The sequence below is a fragment of the Herpailurus yagouaroundi genome, unplaced genomic scaffold, assembly GCF_014898765.1.
Source record: "Herpailurus yagouaroundi ecotype Mexico unplaced genomic scaffold, PumYag 28, whole genome shotgun sequence".
Classification (NCBI taxonomy): domain Eukaryota; kingdom Metazoa; phylum Chordata; class Mammalia; order Carnivora; family Felidae; genus Herpailurus; species Herpailurus yagouaroundi.
The window spans coordinates 148,404,428-148,419,155 of record NW_024412376.1 but is presented as its reverse complement, the minus strand read 5'-3'; the positions used below and the strand labels follow the sequence as shown (position 1 = coordinate 148,419,155).

The window sequence follows — 14,728 nt, the reverse complement described above, 5'->3', positions numbered from 1 at the left end:
TCTTTGAGAAAATTCTGCGGTGGAGGAGAGGCTGATTGGGGTTCCGGGGGTGGGGGTGGGGGGGCTCCTAGGCGGAGGTAAATGAACGCCAACCGCTCCAAGGCACCCACCCCACTTCACATCTTCCGGCGCTGGCAGCGGCAGGTGGCGGCCCCGCCCCGCGCCCCGCCTACCTCCGCCCCCGCCCTTCTGCGCAGGCGCAGGGTTGGCCCGACGTGGGGCGCGGCTGGCGGCTGCGCGGGGACAACCGCCAGGCCCGCGCGGAGCGGGGCCGCGAGTTTGTGAGGTGACCTCGCCCCGACCCAGCGGCTCCGGTCCCCCGCGATGTCGAGACCAGAGCCGGGCAGCTCGCCTCTCTGAGCTGGTCCCAGCGCGGACGGCACGGAGGGAGGCCATGGCGGAGTCCTCCGAGCCCGGGCTGCGGGCGTCAGCCGGCGGCGGGAGCTTGGAGGAGGAGGACGACGAGGAGCGGGAGCCGCTGCTGCCGCGGTTCGCCTGGGCCCAGCCGCCTAAGGGCGCCCCCGGGAGCGCCGTCAGGCTCGTGGAGGCTGCCGGCGAGGAGGGCGCGGCCTCCCCTCGCGAGGCTGGAGACGCGGAACTGCTGCTCCCGTCCCGGGACGCGCCCAGCCGCTCCTCCTGGGGCGTGGGGGTCCTCCGGGGCTCGCCCACCCACCCGAACCGGAAACCGCCCCTGGGTGCAGGTGCGACTCGGCCCCAGTCTCCACCCCGCGGTCCTCCCTGCGCGCGCGTCGCCGCCCAGCCCCTCCCGGGGTCCCACCTCTGTCCCACACCAGCCCTTGCCTGGTAGGAGAGGCAGTTAGCCGGGCATCCCTCCCATGCGGAGCACAGACCCGCGCCGGTCGAAGCTTAGACACCTTCCCTTTCTCTCTGCACCTTTTCCAGGGGCCTTAGGCCACCTCACTTAAGGCCCGAGGTTGTCGTTAAACTCTGACCCTTGAGGCCTCTCCTAAGAGTAAGCCTCAACTTTTGCAATCAGACACTGAAAACAAAACAAAACAAAAAAACCCAAACTTAGCATGGTAACATGACGTAAGTCGTTTTCTCAAGTTTGGACTGGAGTTTTGGAATAAGAAGCCTGAACTATCAGGAAAGTTCCCGGAGTTGTGAATTTGCAAGGCAGATGGATGACGGCAGAGAGCCTGAGAGCAAGAATATCTAGTTGCCACTGGGACACGTTTCAAAACTTCTTGCAGTTAATGTTATTGTGACGTTAGCCAGAGGGGGCAGAGGCAGTTGAATTTCTCCAGCTGCCATCTCGTGCGCAAAGTTTTCTTTCAGGAACCATTTGTATTCTTGTGCTTTAAGAAGGGGGCGGGGACTTTTTCACTATCGAATGGACTGGTAGCCTCGGGTGGAAACGAGGATAATTGATAGGATGTTGAAAATTAATAAAGGGTAAGCATGCTATTGCAGGCATGGATATTTGTCGATGAAGGATTTTTTGGCAGGTCGAGTCGAGTTAGCCTAATCTGATAGTAAAACAGAGTGGGCTTGCATGAATCGTAGCTGGAGATGAGACGGGCTAGTTTGTAAAATTCGGATAACACCTATTTGTCGGTGGTTAGGATGGTTTAAGTGAGATGGTGTGTGCACTGTGCCTGTAGAACTCCCCGGGTGACGGCTTGAAGAAAAGCCACAGAAATTGTATTTGTCATTACTCCTGCTTAGTCTTTCTGGAGTCTTCAGATTTTACATGTCCTGCTGTCAGTACACTAATGGGCCTCCCACAGTTTAAGAAAGTTTGGATGGAATAGGTTATTCAAGTCGTAGTTGAACTGAACATTCAGACACTCTCAAGCAGATACATCGGAGAGGCCTCGGAGAAGCAGACGATTTCCTGTTCAGGTGTTTCATGAATAAAGCTTTAGCAGACTGGTCTGACATGCAGGTCTGTTGCCGCTGTGTTAGCTAACAGGTGCATTGACAGGACAACGTTGAACAGAACAAATGTGATGATCACAAATGGACCCACATTCCCCCAGCTGTGTAATGTGTTTCTGTATTACCTAGAATCCCTTCTGTGAACTAACTAAGATCTGTGTGGCTAGCTTCCTTTTTGCTGCCTTAAATTTACCTGTGTAGCTAGATTTTAAAAGAGCCTGAATCCTTGAGTGAGAGGGAGAGAGAGGGAGTCACAAGCAGGCTCTGTACTGCCAGCACAGAGCCCTGTGTGGGGTCTAGTCTCAGGACCATGAGATCATGACCTGAGTTAGATGCTTACCTGACTGAGCCACCCGGGTGCCCCGGAAAGTGAGATCTTGTAAACAAATAGTATTAAGGCTAGAAAAAGTAACTGGGATAGAATATGGTACTCAGAATACAAATGGATTACTAAAGAGAATTCCTACGTTCCAAAATGGTAATAATTTATTTGTATCACGGTTTACAGTTTGCGGAGATCTCTCTCTGTGTAGTTCATTAATTCTTACAGCAGCACGGCAAGTTAGTTGTTATTCCTTGTTGTGAGAATTGAAAATGAATAAAACTGTAGTGACTAGTACATAGAAGTTCAGAGGTAAGCCAAAGGCAAGTATACAGGAAGTGGTAAAGCCAGACTGAGCCTAGCCCTTCTTTTTGTGTCCTGCACTTTTTCCATTTTGCTGTAGATCCCAAGTATTGTAAAATAGTTGTTACTTTTGGTGATTTATTAATGGAGGTCTTGTTTTTAATGGATTTAAAAATAGTTTTGAATTTCAATAAGTATTTGAACATTTCAAACCAGTCTCCTAAAAAGTTTATGATTGAGTAATGTAACTAGATTTTTAAGTTATTTATTTTGAGAGAGAGAGCATGCAAGTCAGTGAGGGGCAGAGAGAGAGAGATAGAGACAGAGACAGAGAAGTGGGGCTCACCCAGGGCTCATGTTTTACCCAAAGCAGGGCTTGAGCTCACCCAGTGTGGGACTCGAACTCAAACTGTGAGATAATGACCTGAGCCAAAGTCAGAAGCTCAACGACTGAGCCGCCCAGGCGAGTTCCATTAACTTCCTTTGTCCTTTAGCATCCATTTTCCATGAAGCCACCTCACTAGTTCTAAGAAATTCTTGCCTTTAGATGAATATTAACATCATTTATCTTACGCTCAATGCATGAGCCTTTCTGCTTAACTATTTTGTCTATGTAAATAGGAGCTTTACGTGGAAGAGTATCTGTTACCTTTACTTGAGCAAGACATTGACAGTCTGGAACCAGCATAAACATAGTATTGTTGGGTCAGTGTCAAAGTAGAAAGATTAGTGGCATTCATTCCTTAGTTGTCATTTTAATCAGTGAGTTGGAGAGTCATAAAGATGATAATACCTAGGTAACAGTATATGAAGGGCATAGTTCTGTGCCCTTCACTTATATTAATATATAACTAACCCCATGAAGTGAGTTTTATTTTTTATTCTCATTTTAAGGAAGCACAGAGAGGTGAAGTGACTTTTCCAGGATCCCAGTTAACACAAACCAGGAGCACTTACCAGTTTCGTTGGAGAGCCTACAAGTAGAGAGTGGTGTTAGAATATACTAGGAACTGCCAAAGTCAACGGAAGTGTGTATTTAAAAGCCTTTTAATGATTCATGGTGGCTTATAAATGTATGAACAAAATAGCATCATTTAAAAATAAGGAAGAAAGACGAGGGTGGGAACTGAGGTAATGAAATAAATAAGGTGGAGGCCACATAGTACACAGCATGCACAGGAGATGCTTGCTGCAGGCAGCCCACAAATCTGATGTTTAAGGTTACAGAAAGAAGCACAACGTGCCCATAAAGTTAAAGTAGCTATTGGAATCTAAACTGACCTGACAAAGGGTAACCTGTCGTGTATCTTTTGGAGAAGAGACTATGTACTGAATAGTATCTTTGTAATAAAAGTGATGAATTTCATAGGAGTATTTCTCATAACCTCCCATTTTAATAAAGGAATTCTAATGGACGGTGCTCTCAGTATTGCCAGATCCAGATCCTAGACACTGATAATCTGGCTGAATTTAGAGGACAATATTAGAAGAGTAGATGTCCTATGCGTCTTGACAGTTATCCATAACTGAGCTATTGAAAGATGGTGAGCAGCTACCTCTCACTGTCAAGCGGTTATTGCTCAACCAGTAATTAGAAGACGCTTATTCTTTGTTTTCCGTTTATTGCTGAGATGCATCATTCTCAAATGCTTGAGTGCCTGCTGTGTGCCAGTGAAAGTTGAGGCCTTGGGACACAGTGGTGACCGGATAGCAAATGGATGTCCAGTCACCAGCCTTGTCCCACAGAGCTTTATAGTAATGGAGGGAATGGTCAATTAAAACAGTTCCCACAGCTGATCTATTTGGGTGGGGAGAACTGAGGATTCCATTGAGCTGTGCCCTGGATTTAGGGGCCTGGGAACACTTAGCAGAGGAAGGAGCATCCAACTCGAGGCCTGAAGGATGACGGGCACTTGAACCTCCGAGGCAGTGTTCAGATCACCAGACTGGTGAGCTAATGACTTTTCTCTTTAGAAAATTCTGGTCAGTGGGTAAGATACAACCCAACCCTCAAGTGAGGAGGGGCTTGTTTTGATACGTTGCCACATGTCCTTATATGAAAGGTTTATAAAATGGATTCCCTTAATTCCATTTTCAATTCTGCTTCCTAAAGGACCAGTGATAAGGCTTACATGTGGTTAAGGGCAGAGTTTGTTAATAAATAATTTTCAGGCTTATTGAGGGCCTACTATGTACCAGGCACTGTTTTAAGCACTTGGAATATATCAGCAAAACAAAAATGTCTGCCCTTCTTGGATTTGGATCATTTTGTTACAGTGTTACAAGTGATCAGATGGAGTTGAAGGATCAATAAGAATTAGCCTGGGAAGGAAGCTTGGAACATACTGGGGAACAGCATTGGCAAATGTTGAGAGTGTATGCTGGATATCTGGTGAAAGTGAGGAGCTCAAACAGGACCAGAGCTGGACTAGAAGGTCACCACTTCTTAGAGGAGACCCGAAGGGAATACACAGAGGTGGAATTGAGATTTTCCTCAGAAAATTCTTTGATACAGAGACAAATCAAAACCCTAATAGTTTATTCCTTAAAAGGAGCAACAGTAATTTTGCCGGAAAAAAAGGTTTTCTTCATTAAAGAAAATGTAACTAACCATGCCCCTCAACTATTAAAGATCAAAACTAGCAATGACGACAGGCCTTCAACCCAAATCTCCAGAGCACTCACAGCATGAAGCGCCATAAGTTTTGGAGAGATCCTTCAACTTAAACTAATTGCCACATGTACAGTTAAGTAAATGAAGAAAGCTTTAGAATGTAATTGTGAGTTATGAGTTCAAGAAAAATTATCTCCTAAAAAACAGTTTCTTTGATTTTAGAACAGTTGGTAGGTAGTCATTTTTTCCAGCAGCAATTTGGATAGCAGGACCAGTTGTCTTTTACGCATCATTCTAGATAGTGATGGCAAATCCAGGGCATCTTCAAAGAACGCCCATTTTCATGTGGGGAGATTATCACATTTATTTAAAAGAGTTGCTCAATAAAGGACAAATTAAAGAGAAAGGGATTAAGAACATCCTGGCTGATTTTATAGGAATGGTTCTGCTTGATCTGATTTTGGTTGAAACTGAATTAGTATGCAGTTATTATAATAATAATTATATTTATTAATTATTAATATAATAATTATAAAATTATTATTATAACTGAAAATTATTATTATTATTATTCAGAGTATAAGCATGGGCTCCATGAGAGCAACAAAGGCAGGTTGTTACATGATGAACTCATAAAGCTTAGCCCGTAAAACAATTTGATAACATTTAATAGTAATATCGGCCAAGTCTACGTGTAGTTTCCTCAAGAACTGCTCAAGTACAGCATGGGAGAGACCAAGAGTGGTCCAAGTTCAGTATGCATTAGTAGTATGACCCGATTTCTAAACAACTAATGTGACACCAGAGTGCTTCTCATTTTGGTATACTGTCAATGCTGAGAGATGTGTCTATTCCCTGCAATGGGTTGCTTGATTCCGGAGACCATATTTCATAAGGGGGCACATTGAAAACCTGAGGCATGAAATAAGAGGGCAACTCGTGTGCTGAAAAGCCTGAAAACACTTCCATATGGGAGGAAGCAAGAGTAGAGGAGACTTAGGGGAACATGAAATGATGGTCAGCTTTTTGAAGGGCTCTTCCTGGAGAGAAAGGAGTAAGTACGCTTTTGTTTTGCTCCAGATAGCAGGTCTAGGACATGGTGTGAAACTACAGGAGACTTAATTTCTGGAAAAGGAAGAAGCTTATACATTGTTTCGCTTCCAAATAAAAGGATCACAAAAAAAAGTAGTGATGTCTTGTTGAAAGGGTTTAAACGTTTCCCCGAAGACCACCTCTTAGTGACGGATTGTAAAAAGTACACTAGTGCTAGGGGCAGGGTTGAACTAAAAAACCTTCCAACTTCTTTCTTATTAAGAGGCTTCGCCTAGGGGCACCTGGGTGGCTCAGTCGGTTAAGTGTTTGACTTCAGCTCAGGTCATGATCTCATGGTTCCTTTGTTCAAGCCCGGTGTCGGGCTCTGCACTGACAGTGCCTGGGCTTCTCTCTCTTCCTCTTTCTGCCCCTCCCTGACTCACTCTCTCAAAATGAACAAACTTAAAAAAAAAAAAAAAAAAGAGCCTTCGCCTAGAAGAAATCTCATTTGACTAATGATCATTATTACTGGCATATTCTAGTACATAAATAATACTTCATTTATTCAATTAAATATTAAGTACCCACTAAATGCTGACTCCTCATCCAGGTGCTCAGGATATACAGTGAATAAAGAAAGACTAAGTTTCTCCATTCTTAATTATTTTCATGGGATAGATAAGCAGGATTAGGAATTAGCACATCAATTGTAGTGATGTAACTAAAATACTTGGATTATTTATTCATTTAAGTAGGTTAAATATGCCCAATAGTACTTTTTGTAGCATTTTTCTTAGCACATACTTTTAAAAATTAGTAAAAAAAAAATATTTCTGTCTAAATGAAGGCAAATTTTAAAATAAGTAAGTTTATGTTTTGAATTTTCATAATGTTGAATGCATGTAATAGCATTTAAATACCTTCCAAAGTAAAGTATGAATAATTTTTGCCTTGTGTACCACTTTAAATGATTAATTGTTCATTCATTTTGCAAGTGTTTATTGATTACCTGTTATGTTCCAAGAACTATAAAAGTTCTGGGTTGGGGCACCTGACTCTTGGTGTCGGCTCAGGTCATGATCTCATGGTTAGTGGGATTGAGCTCCATGTCAGGCTCTGTGCTGACAGTGAGGAGCCTGCTCGGGATTCTCTCTCTCCCTTTCTCTCTGCTCCTCCCCTGCTCATGTGTACTTGTGCACGCTTGCTCTCTCTCTCTCTCTCTCTCTCTCTTAAAATAAACAAACTTAAAAAAAATGATTATAGCTTCTCTGTCAAGTATAGAGAAGGCGTGGGTGAAAGAGGGAAAGCAGTTAAGAGAGTCTTACAATAATCTAGATGAGAGTTGATAGTCCCTTGAATCACATGGAAGGAATGGAGATGGTGAGAGGTGATTGGATTCTGGATGTTCGTGTAAGGTAGAGCCATGCAAACTACTGATGGATTAGATGTTGGAGGTGAGAGTGTAAGATCATGGGTGATTCCAAGGATTTCCATGAGCAACTGGAAGATTTGGAGTTGCCAATAACTGAAATAGGGAAACCTGAGAGGGAAGCAGTCAGGTGGAGTCATAAAGAGAAGAATTGAGTTTTGGGTGGTAAAATTTGAGCTGTCCATTAAACATCCAAGTAGAGATGTTGAATATCGTTGTCTGGAGTTGAAGGTAGAAGTCCAGGCTTGACAAATAAATTTGGGAGTCATCAGTGTTGATAACGAAGAGGAGAGGACCATGAACTGAATCTGGGGCATCCTAAAGGTAAACTGTCAGGAGGTAAAAGTGAGCCAACAAGAGACTAAAAAAGAGGAGCCAGTGAAATGGAAAAACCTGGAGAAGGGGCATCCTGGAAGCCATGTGAAGGAGGAAGGAGTGATTAACAGGGTCAAATGGTGGCACTGGTCAAGGAAGATAAGTTCTGAGGTTAGATGTAGCAATATGGATGTCACTGTGTACCTCAACAAAAGTTTTATCAATGCAGTGGTTGGGACAGAAACCTAATTGAAATGGGTTCAACAGAGAGTCGAGGAAGAAATGTTGGAGATATTAAATGTAAATAACTATAGAGACCTTCTGCTATACAGGGGATCAAAGAAATGAGGGAATATCTAGGAGTAACGTGGGAGTAAGTACATTTAGGCTGAGAAAAATTACAGCATGCTTAGTATGGTGATAGAAGTGATCCAATAAAGAGGGAAATATTGATGCAGGGAAGGATTGCTGAAGAAATGTCCTGGAATCATCAGGAAGAGATAGGGTCTAGGACACAAAGTGGATGAGTTGATCTTCAAGCTTAGTTCGTCTGTAGTAACAGGTGGAAGACAGGATGTTGTGGGCAGATGTGGTGTGGAGGGCTGATGATACTGATTTCTGATTGCATCTGTTAAGGATCGTCTGAGAAAGAGGGGGTGTTGGAAATGTGAAGAGGGGGGAGGTTATGAGAGAGTTGCCCAGAACAGTGGGAGAAACGGTACCAGGAGTTGTCCTAGTTCAGGTTACTAGAACAACATACCATAGACTGAGTGGTTTAAACAACAGACATTTATTTCTCCCAGTCCTGGAGGCTGGAAAGTCTAAGATGAAGTTTCACGATCAGGGCTGGGAAGTCCAAGATGAGTCCAAGATCAAGGCTTTCCTGCTGGCTGGCAGATGACCACCTTCTCATTGTGTCCTCACGTGGCACAGGGCGAGAGAGAGCATGCTCTTGGCACTGATCCTGTTGTGGGGGCCCTACCCTCATGACCTCACCTAAACCTGATTACCTCCCACAGACTCCATCTCCCAGTACAATTCCATGGGGAGTTAGGGCTTGAACACATCTTGGGAGGACACAAAGATTCAGTCCGAAACAGGAACGTAGTGTGCTTCCCAGGTGGCATGAAGGACCCACCTGAGGTTTGTGGGGATGAATTTACATTAAAGTGAGCTCTGAGGCCTTGTGTTTGTGTATGTGTGTATCATCAAGTTCAGCTATCCAGGCCTAGGTGTACTCTGCAGACAGTTGAGTTTAACCAGTTGAGTTTAATGGGATTTTTCCAGGTGACCATGATAAGGGGAGGGAGGAAAAGAAGAGTGATTATATGATGCCTGCCCGTAATTTAATTAAGCTGGCCAGCGAGGGATGTGAGGACGCAGAGATCAGTAGCAACATGGGAGGTCAGTGCCTTGTGGGTCCTAGTGGGATGGAATAATTTTTGAACTCAGGGTACTAGAGGGAACGAACGAGGAAGATAAAAGGTGCTTGAAATGGAAAGGTGTGGGGAGGTTGCAGGTATTGGTGATGACAGATCTGAGGTGTGACCACAGCTGGAAGGGGAGGTGGAATGGAGAACAGAATCACTGGAAGAGAGGAGGAATTCAGAGCAATCGGAGGTATTAGTATGATTCTTTCAACAAATAGGGATTTTGTTTTTCATGCGTCAGCACTTGAACTTTAAAGAGAAGTGGGGTTGGGGGAAAAAAGCGAGGATCCAAGCAGCCCATGTGATACTTGATTACATTTTTTCTTAAACCTAGAGAAGGAGCATCCTGGAAGCCATGTGATGGCTTTTGTTCTTCTGCACCTTAATGTCCTAATGCTAATCACCTAACCCAGTATCACAGGTCCCTATCACAAGCATTCTCATAGCTGGCCTTTCTTCGTCACGTTCTATATCAACATTGATTTTTTAATGCAATAATTGTTGGTTCTTCAGCATTGAATACATTCCTGGATGATCCTGAATTTGCTGATGTTATATTGAAAGCAGAGCAAGCAATAGAATTTGGAGTTTTTCCAGAAAGAATCTCTCAAGGTTCAAGTGGAAGTTACTTTGTGAAGGATCCTAAGAGGGTGAGAATTTCACAGATCTACTGTATATAACAGAAATTTTGGAAAACACTAAATGTGGAGTCATTATGAGGTTCTGAAGCTATTTTCCTAATCTGATTGCACCCTCTTTTCAAAAATAAAGGTGGGGGGTTGTTTTGTGTTTAACTAGAGCATTCTGCTATTTAGAAATAGCGCTATTCATTTTAAGTCACAGTTTGCTTTCCTACTATTTTAGTACTTGGTTTCAAGCAATTACGGAATGTTCACATTCAGCTATAGATTTGTTGAGTTTATATTCGTAAGTCCTTACTTTACAGTATCTATATTAGCCAAGCAAAGTAGAAATTTAAACTTTCAAAGGCTTGCCCTAGGAATATTTGCCAGCATTATGCCAGAGGAACCTGGGCAGCCTGAAGCTTGAAGGCATTGGAATGTGACATCGTGAAATGAACCAAAGTAGAATTCTAGGGCAGAAAAGAGAAGTTGATATGGGACTTTGTTCCAATTAGTCTAGATTTTCAGAAATCTGTATTATTATCTTTAAAAGCTTCCTGAATGATACATAACCAGCAGTTCTTTCTTCAGGAGTACAAAAGGTTATGATTTCATCCTAATATTCTTTGCAAAGATCCAAGTTACATTTTAAAACAGTCTTTTTTGGGATTTAAATATATATATATATATATATATATATATATATATACACACACATATATACATACATATACATATACATATATACATATATATATACACATATATATGTGTGTGTGTATATATATATATATATATATATATAGTAATGTCAGTCTCTCAGTCTTTCCTCCAAGTTTGATTTACTAATTTTTTCTTCTTAACTTTTTACTAGTGACTCAGATTTTATTGCATTATAAAGCAATTATATACTTAAAATTATAGTAAGATTTTTATTTCTTGTCTAAGGATAATTCACCCTCTAAATTTAATATGAATATATTTTATCAGACCAGTAATAAAGATTATAGACTTTAGACATCCATGGGCAAATTTTTTTTAAGAGGAGAAAATTTATTTAAAATGATTCACAAAAAAATAACTGGAAAAAGATCAGGGTAGGAGAATCTGACAACATAGATATTCACTATATCCTATCATTACCTTTATATTTTAGAGATGCCTTTTTGTCATTGGCTTTATTAGTTCATTTAACAAATGCTTGAATGCCTACCGTGTACCAGGCACTGTGCTGAGTACTTGGGATACAGCCCTAACAAAGTCCTTGCCCTTTAGAATGTACATCTAGTGAGAAAGTAGCTGGTAAGTAAACACATAATATGGATATTTAATAGATGCTATCTGACCTAGAGCAGTAGTTTTCCAACATTATGAAATCAGCAGAACCCTTTCTTAAGTTGGAAGTCCAGTAATAAAGCAAGTGAAGTCAAAGTTAATCTAGGTAAGTGGTAGGGGGTCTTAGAGCCCTACTCTCATTCCCCCTCTCACCTTTCCTAGTGTTGCTGAGAGCACAGTTTGAAAACTACTAGCCCAAAGGATTACTGATTTTACATTGTTAAATGAGAATGGATATAAAAACACAATGAGAACTAAACCTCTTAATATTTAAGGGTTATGTCCAAATCTGGTGGGAAGAAGTAGAAAAAGATTACCAAATGCATTTTATGGGTTATCATCTCTCTACATTAAAAGTCTCAGAAAATGTCTCCTATTTTATATAGAAAATTATTGGTGTATTTAAACCCAAATCAGAAGAGCCTTATGGTCAACTGAATCCAAAATGGACCAAATATGTTCACAAGGTCTGCTGCCCTTGCTGCTTCGGTAGAGGCTGCCTGCTTCCTAATCAGGGATACCTTTCTGAAGCTGGTGCCTCCCTTGTGGATGAAAAGCTGCATCTGAATATTGTACCTAAAACAAAGGTAAAGGAGAAAATTGGTTTTCATTATGTGCTTCTAATTTATAGTCTACTTCTCTGCGAACACTTTAGTAATATTTCTGATGACAGAACCTGAAGTTGAGCCGTTGTTTTGGTAATCCGGAGACATGAGTAACCGATAAATTGATTCTAGGGGAGATGCTCAAAGTGTCCAAGCAAGTCTCCCTGGCTGCTGATGCCTAGATGATGCTGACGATAAGACAAGAAGAGAAAGAACTAACATTTAGAAGGCAGAAGAATATCGGTGTTCTAGAAATTCTTTCTATTTAGCCTTTATGAATTTTTACTTGAAGACTTCCTCAGAATATCCCTTCCTAATTCTACATCTCAGAATGATTACTTCTTTCTTCCACTGGCCAGTTTTAAGCTGCCTCTCTCCAAAATATGTGCCATTTAACTGACTTTGCAAAATCCCTAAGCCTTTCTAGTTTAGATTCTCTGCACCATTTAGGATTGGGTTGAACTTCACTGATTTATAGCTTTAGAGTGTGTTTCATGGTGTATATGAGTAGAAACACTATAATGCAAATTCTCATAACCATTTTTCTAAACTGTGTGTTTCTAGGTGGTTTGGCTTGTCAGTGAGACATTTAACTACAGCGCAATTGACCGTGCAAAATCTAGAGGCAAAAAGTATGCTTTAGAGAAAGTGCCAAAAGTAGGTAGAAAATTCCATCGGATAGGACTCCCCCCTAAGGTAAGTTACTGTGAGAAACTTTATTTGGGGGGACAATTCAGCATGTATTACCTGAGTATTGTGTGCTGTAGGCTGTGGATATGATAATAAAGAAAATAGTTTTTTCATTCTCAAAGAGCTTTCAGTGAACAAGCAATCTCAGTGTGATATGAGAAAGCTGTTAGGATGGTTAAATTCTCAGGATAGAGGAGAGATGTCTAACCCAGCTTGGAGGACTGGGGATACTGTTTCCAGGAGGAGTTTGCATCTAAGGCTTTATAAAGTAATGGCTAAAAGCACAGACTTAAGTTTCTCTCGCAGCCCCTCTACCAGTTAGCTCTGAGCCCTTGGGCAAGTTGCTTGCTCCTTAAGCCCCAGTTTCTATAAACTGGGATGAGAAAAACTACCTCTTGAGGTTGTGAGATAAAATGAAGAAATTCATGTCAAGTACTTGGTATAGTGCCTGGCACATAGTATAAAAGTAAGTGGTAGTAATTCTTGTTTACGGACTACATAATGAATTTTGTTTTTTCTTATTACTTTTAGATAAACCTAAGGATTGGTTAGCAGCTGGCTAAGCAGGAGTGGGAAGGGTTAATGGGAAGGCATTCTAGAAAAACTTCAGGCTTTTATATATGTGTGTGTGTGTGTGTGTGTGTGTGTGTGTGTGTGTGTGTATATATGTATATATAATTTGTATATATTTTTTATTTTTTTATATTTTACATTTTTACATTATATATATGTAATATGTATGTGTATGTAATATGTATATGTAATATATGCATGTATATATATGTATGTGTGTAAATATATAAGTATATGTATATATATGTAATTTGTGTGTATATATATATGTAATGTGACCTGTGATTTTGTTTTGTGGTTGCTATGCCTAGCATATATCTAGATAAAAGAATTTGAGTAGAAATTCATGGTTAACTTAAATTGTTTTTAAAATTATACTCCAAGTAAGGAGGAAGTTTGAAAATTTTTACAAGGCCTGTTATTCCTTGGATATGATAAAATTAAGTGTGACTAAAGAAAGATATTATTTCCATATTTATGACTACTTATTAAGTGCTTTAAAGGAAACCTTTTAGATATATAGTTAAAATTTCAGGCCAACAATAAGAACATAGTGTTAGGATAAGAAATAGATTTTCTTTGTGGTTATTTGTATTTATGAGACCAACCAGGTAACCCATGTGTCCTGTGCCATAAATACATTTAGTAATGTTAATGACAGAAATGCCTTTTAAAACAGACATATCTTCAAGGAAAGGATTTTCTTAAAAACCACTTAAAACCAAGTTATGATTGATTGATTTATTCTTTAAAATTTGTGACCGGATCTTCAATCTGCAAAGTTGAAGAATTCATTTAAAAAAATAAGGATATACTCCATATTTTATGTTGTAAAAAAAAATCCCAAAGTATTTCTTCAATAAGATAAAAGTATGCACGGTTATTAAATGACCAGGATAGGTGTAATATTTGGCCACTATAATTAAGTTCATTTTAATGAATATTTTTAGAAAACATCAGTCTGAGTTGAGATTTTCACCTTGAGGGCACATGTGCATTTTCTTTTTTAGTTATCCTAAAATAGCTTCCATGCTCCTTAAAAGCCTAGGGTTGAGCATTTTTACTTTGCTATGTATTCTTTTTGTGGCTGTTTAAAGCTAGTGTATAAAAATAGTTTGATAAATATGGCTTATCTAAATTAGTGTTAACCCTTCTATTTTTCTTATAATGTTTATATAACATTTTATGATGATACTGGTGAGAAATTAAAGAAGTAATTTCTTTGTTCTTGTACTTTCTTTTCTAACTCTAGTTCTTAAAATTATAGATTGGTTCCTTTCAGTTATTTGTTGAAGGTTACAAGGAGGCTGAATATTGGCTTAGGAAATTTGAAGCTGACCCTTTGCCCGAGAATATTAGAAAACAATTTCAGTCACAGTTTGAAAGATTAGTTATTTTGGATTACATCATCAGAAATACAGGTATTGAAGTTCTCTTACTTGTTTACTCAAATCTTGTTAGTTTGCAGATTGTATTCAACTCTTGTTATCCAAATCAAAGACAGAAAATTTTGATACAGAAGTGTGGAGGCCACTTTTTCTCTACCTGCCTTGGA

At 40.5% G+C, this 14,728-nt stretch overlaps 1 protein-coding gene across 3 annotated transcripts in view; it reads left to right on the top strand.

Moving 5' to 3' along the window:
- Positions 1-211: 211 nt before the first annotated feature.
- PI4K2B (phosphatidylinositol 4-kinase type 2 beta) overlaps positions 212-14,728 on the top strand; it is a 31,483-nt gene continuing 16,966 nt past the window's right edge. For 2 of the 3 annotated variants that reach the window (XM_040486732.1, XM_040486724.1), the window contains exons 1-5: positions 212-701; positions 9,861-9,997; positions 11,692-11,892; positions 12,475-12,606; positions 14,441-14,594. In XM_040486732.1, the coding sequence (XP_040342666.1) occupies positions 395-701; positions 9,861-9,997; positions 11,692-11,892; positions 12,475-12,606; positions 14,441-14,594 (931 nt within the window). In that variant the 5' untranslated portion in view covers positions 212-394. Of the gene's footprint in view, positions 702-5,854; positions 6,196-9,860; positions 9,998-11,691; positions 11,893-12,474; positions 12,607-14,440; positions 14,595-14,728 lie in introns of those variants that run through there. The other variant, XM_040486741.1, reaches the window with a different exon arrangement.